The 5,657-nt window shown below is 57.2% G+C and overlaps 1 protein-coding gene across 1 annotated transcript; it reads right to left on the bottom strand.

Annotated features, from left to right (window-relative positions):
- Positions 1-375: 375 nt before the first annotated feature.
- Positions 376-5,325, bottom strand: GDF2 (growth differentiation factor 2). The gene is made up of 2 exons (XM_036355970.1): positions 4,793-5,325; positions 376-2,831 (listed from the first exon to the last, which is right to left on the bottom strand). Exons 1-2 carry the CDS (start codon positions 5,133-5,135, stop codon positions 1,891-1,893), a joined length of 1,284 nt encoding a protein of 427 aa, XP_036211863.1. The 5' UTR covers positions 5,136-5,325; the 3' UTR covers positions 376-1,890.
- Between the last annotated feature and the right edge of the window lie 332 nt (positions 5,326-5,657).

The following is a 5,657-nucleotide window of genomic DNA, read 5'->3' on the forward strand; positions in this document are numbered from 1 at the left end:
GCAGCTGAGCAGGGACACAGTGGAGTGGGTGCTGGAACTGCACGGCCCAGCAGGCCAGGTAAAGGTGATGCAGGGCCAGGTGTGTCTTAGCCTCTCTCCCCTGACACATGCGGAAGGTGAGGATGGCACGGCGGCTAATTATCCTTCGTCTCTTACAAATATCTGCATTCATGCTCATGCCCATGCCCACATAGTCACACACATGCCCTTACACAGACATGTCCATCCCCCTCACATGGCAGCACCTCTCCATCCCCTCCCCTTCGCCCACCCACTGAAAGAAGGGCCTGTAGGGAGGGGTGGGCAGGGTGTGGGGCTGAGGGACCATTGGGCCCAGGTCTCACATCCACAAAAGGCCACAGATTAGACGTTTGACTTTATTTCCAAGTAAAACTTTGATGCAGGCGTGGAAACACGCCATCGGGACAGGAAGACACCCACCACCCATCTTTATGGCTGAGCACATTTTCGTACCAGGAATTCATGTTTTCCAAAACTCTAGTAATCAAACAACGATGTTTCATTGCAATTTTATGTTAGAGCTGTTCATTGGCTCCATGTAAACATTCGGCACAAACCTTGTGTTTGTAACATACTGGGAGCTTCCGCCAGTGGGCATGGCCCAGGCCTTTCTAGGCCTCTGCTGGGCTTGGTCCTGGCCAGTGGTCAGAAGGGCGATGGAGGGAATCCTCGCCACTTCCAGACTCTTCCTCACCCCCTCCCATTCCATGCGTGTCTCGAGTCAGAGGAGGAGGAAATACAGAGGAAACAGAAACCGTGTCCTCCTGGGTCAGTGAGGGCTGGCGCGGGCCACGCCCAGACCACGGCCTAGATCACTGCTCCGGAGGCCAGATGCAGCACAGCCTGTGTGGGGAGCTGGTTATGCTGAGCGAGGAGCTGAGATGCACGCCACAGGCCCCGGCCATTAGGGCGACTGTGTCTGCCCCTCCCGAACCACCACACGGCCTGAATGCACGGGCAGCAAGTGGCCCGTGAGAACTGTTGGCCATACAGCACTGTGCACACTGTGGCTGAGTGCCCCTGCCCCGCTCTCTCCCCGCAGTTGGTTTAGGCGCACCTTCCCAGTGACTCTGGGGTGATGTTAAAAAGCACTGGCCACTGCGCCAGCACCGGCACCGAGCAGCCAGAACATGCCCTGGATGTAACGGCAAACCAGTCCCACTGGCGAATACTGGCCAGTCTGAGCCCAGTGCCCCGCGCTCCCCACCTCCCAGCATCTAACTGACCTGTAGCTACAAGGTGACCTGCCACACCGTGATGGGGCACCTGGGAGGGTCCTAGGCACGGGTGATAGATCGCCCTATGCAAACCTATGAGGTGGAGTCAGATGACTGATGGGTGCCACTTGACCTGTCTGAGTTTGGGGTTCTGCGTATATAAATTAGGGGTCACAACGCCTGTCTCACTGGGTTGTGGGGATGTGAAATGACTAGTGTAAGTACATGGTCCATTTCTTTCCCTCACACACCCTGAAGTTATGGAAATAAGCCCCAGTCCCTTCCACGCCTCTAATTTCTCTAAATCTCTACACATCACCTACCTGTCTAGACTCCTGTGGCTCACCTTGCTCAGTGTTCTGCTGACTCTGGATTATCTTTTTTTCTTGTTCCCCTTTCGTCATCTCCCTTTCCACCCCAACAACCCTTTCGGGCGGCCCTGTTCTCTCCAGGCCCTTACCTCCCTGCCATCGCCTCGCCTGCGTGAAACCCAGCGGTGTGCGTGGGGGGGCCTGAGAGGGAGAGCAGGCTCTACCTGGAGGGTGTGACAGCTCCCTTTCCTTCTCCAGGCTGGCATGCAAATGGACCTCGTCCCTGTCGCAGGACCGCTCCTTACGCCCCTCCAACCTGGCCTCCCCGCCCGCAGGCGGCACTACCTGCACCCACACTCTGCCACGCTCATCCCTTCATAGTGGTACTTGAGGGTGGGGACCCCCATGTCATCCTTGTAGAGGATGGAGATGGGGCTCAGTTTGGTGGGCACACAGCAGGCCTTGCCCACCTTCATGGGGAACTTGAGGTGAACCAGGGTCTGCACAATGGCGTGCTTGGTAGGGGTCACGTCATCGGCCAGTGGGAAGAAGCAGCCCCCCTTACACTCGTAGGCATCGTACTCCTTGGGCGCGATGATCCAGCTGTCCCAGCCGATGTCCTCGAAGTTCACTCGCAGGGAGGTCTTCTGACAGTGGCTGTTGGCCCCAGCGCTCCTCTTCCGTCTGGCTAAGGATGACCCCGTGGCCACGTGGCTTCCCACGTCCCCCTCGCCCTTGCTCCCCCCCGCCTCTGGGCTGTGGGTGGACAACTTCTTCAGCACACTCTCCTGCTCGTGGCTGATCATCTCCCTGAGCTCCAGCCGGGTCTCCTTGGTCCCATTGCTGCGGTCATTGGAGAAGACAACGAAGAAGGGCAGGTTCCTGGAGCCGGGGGGGACGCTGATATCCAGCTTGTGGCAGCCTTTCCTGTGGCTCCGCACGGCCACTTCCAGTTTGTTTTTGCTCTTGGTGGAGTCGGCCCTGACCCACCGCTTGACAGCCCTGGAGATCTCGAAGGTCACCCAGCCCTCGTCCCGGATGTCCTGGGACAGCAGGAAGGCCTTGGCTCCCGCAGAAGCGTCCCCTGTGTCCGCTCCACCCAGGACATCATAAATGGCAATGTTTCCCTTCAGCTCATGAGACGGGTGCTCATGGCTTTGGCAGGAGCTGTAGAGCCGGAGTTCTGTCCTGGTGATCTGCTCATGCCTGGGGATGGAGATGTTGAAAAGCAAGATGTGTTTCTGGAAGGGGAAGTCCTCTGTGGCAGCTACAGAGACAGCATCTGAAATGCAAATACACAGTGATGGGCACCTGCTGGGAGGGTCTGGCTCATGACACCAAGCTGAGCGCATGACTCCCATGAAAGGGCACCTGGAATGACACTGTCAAATCTCTATTTGGCTTCACTTAAGCCCTTAATGTAGAAGAGGTGCCTGAAAGGTGCACTTAGAATCGTGCAAAGAAAAGCAGATGCAGGAGATGCTGGCATGGGAGGGAACAGGCCCAGGTTCCACCAGGAGCCCCACAGTGCAGGAGGGACTTTGCACATACATTTCACATGACTCCTCACGAGGGTCTAATTGTTATTTCACTTTTACAGAAGTGGGAGTGGGTTTCGGGTGTTTAACATCCAAAGTGCTCACATTCTGCAAAGATCTTCATTTTTTAAAAAAGAGCCAAATACAATAAAACTGTCATCTTCTGAGAGCTGATCCTGAGTGTATGATTTTAAACGATGGTGCATGTAACTTAGCCGACACTGTCCTGGCTCATACTAGATGCCCAGTCAATATTTCTGTGTCCTCCCCAGGCCCTCTGTCCCACCGGTGCATGCCCTGCCCCCCAAGCACTTGGCCTTTCACACAGTTCTCTGTGGTCCCCTCACAGCTGTTCGAGCCCCCGCAGAACCCGCTGAGGTGCTTTGGTATATCGAGTGATGCGGGGTCTGTGAGCAGTGCGCTAGGGGCCTAGTGTTCTCCTGCCTTGATAGTAGCTGTGGGCTGCAGTCAGATGTCTCAAAGCAAGTGCCCTCCTCCCTGTCTGTGACGGCTGTGAAGGGCAGCATGCGTGGCCTCCACAGGAGTGCTGGCCACCGGCAGAGCTGGGGCCGTCAGAGCGCTTGTTTCCAGGGCACGGATATGCTGAGGGTGGGGTGAGGTGCCCCTAAGATGACTCTAAGCGCTGGACTCCCAGACTGTGGAATTCAATGGTTAGGTCTTGCCAAAGAAGCCCTAAAACAGAGGACACAGATGTACCCTGGGGGCCTGGTGAGATGCTGGCTGATTGTAGTAACAAAATAAAGCCAGTGTTTTAAAAATCGAGCAAGTTCACATAAAATCTAGATTTTCCTTTTGGGCAGTCAGGAAATCGAACACTGCTGGACATGCACTGTGAGCACAGCGCCCTCGAGGGGGGCCTGGCGTCTGTGGCATGAGCAAGGCCTGCAGGAGCCTCCGGGGCTCCAGCCCAGGGCGGAGAAGAAAGGCCAGCGCCACACCACACCACGTGGGGTGTTCAGAGGGAGGATGCTGCAGCAGGAGACCCGCCGCCACGCAGGGGGCCTGAGGCACAGTGCAGCTGCTGACCAATAGGGTGTGGCAGTTCCCTTGGCATCTGCAAGCCTCGCCCTCCTGCTCAGTCATCTCACCTGCGTTGATTGTGTGAATTAGTGCACATAAGCCTTGAGTCGACATTTCAGTCCTCCCAAATCAGGGCCATTCTTATATACTTAGAAAATAATTAAGTAGTCCTCCAGTGTTAATCTCTCAGGGGCATTAATATGAATGTTTTATATCTTTTCATGAGAGAGATGTTCTCTCAAAGTTTAAAAATATACCAGGTTGAAGGCCCAATGTGCATCTGTTTCTTGGTGGGAAGGGGCCAGTGAGAAGGGGTGAAATGGAGGGAGGGAGGGGGCGAGGGCGCAGCCATGCTCTCAGCTCCCACTGAGCCCAGGAGCCCAGGCCCAGGGAGGCTCCCCCAGGGCAGAGCTGCCTGGGGCCGGCCCTGCGGCTCAGCTGCCGGGTCCTGCAGGGAATCCATTAGCCACACTCCGCTGCCCGGCACTTGAATGGAAGCTGGTGAAACTAAACAACTAAGTTACCCATTTCATTTCATTTTAATGCATTTAATGGAAACTTAAAGAGCCTCCTGTGGCCAGTGGCCACCACAGCGGGCAGTGCCGCTGTGGGTACAATGTCCCCCGACCTCCGACCCTCAGGGCCCTGGGGGAGCAGACCCTACCTTCCACGCTGAAGCTGCGCACGATGTTGGACGCGGGGGTGGACGACTTGTCGGTGGTGTATCTGTTGTACAGGTCGATCATGTACTGCGGCGGCTCCGCTTGGGTTTTGTCCTGGGCCGGGACCCCGCTCAGGTTGAGGCTGCGTAGGAAATCCACCTTCATGTTCTCCAGGAACATCCTCAGGTCGAACGTGCCTCCCTCCTGCTTACCGCCCGCTGCCGCTGGCAGCCGGGCATCTCCCCTGGCCAACGTCCGGGCCCGGGTCTCCAGAGGCTTCCCCTGCCCAGAGCAGGCCAGCAGGGAGAGCACTGGCAGGGCCACCCACAGCGCTCCGAGGCACATCTTGGGACAGCACTGGGGTCCCCTGGATGGGAGACGGCCGCTGGCCACCTCGTGTTAGCGGGTGTGGGCAGGAGCCCGGGAAGAGCAGGCCCGCATCGTCCTGCCGGCCCCCCTGCAGACAGCGCCCGGCCAGTTCCCAGGCTCCCTGCCGGCCGAGCGCCCTCCGCTCTTCTTATCGGCCCTCGCTGCCTGCTCCCACCTCTTATCTGAGGCCGCGCTAAGCTAATGAAGGCTCTGTAAACATCTGACAACACACAGGCTGTGGGAAGAGCACGGTCAGCTGCAGAGAACCCGGATTTCTCTGGGGTTATCACCCCCTAATTAGGATGGTTCTCATTTCCTTGCCAGTTCTGTTCAAAAGAATCTCAAGACAGGGTGACAGTGCTCCTGGGCCACAGGAGCAAGGGACCCAGGAAACAAACACGACAAGAAGGCCTCCAAATATAGAAGCAACACAACCCCCCGGAGCCCCTGCAGACTCCGGCTGAGCGGGTGCTGGGTGCGGCCGTGGCGGGGTGAGTG

Source organism: Myotis myotis, unplaced genomic scaffold (assembly GCF_014108235.1).
Source record: "Myotis myotis isolate mMyoMyo1 unplaced genomic scaffold, mMyoMyo1.p scaffold_m19_p_24, whole genome shotgun sequence".
Classification (NCBI taxonomy): Eukaryota; Metazoa; Chordata; class Mammalia; order Chiroptera; family Vespertilionidae; genus Myotis; species Myotis myotis.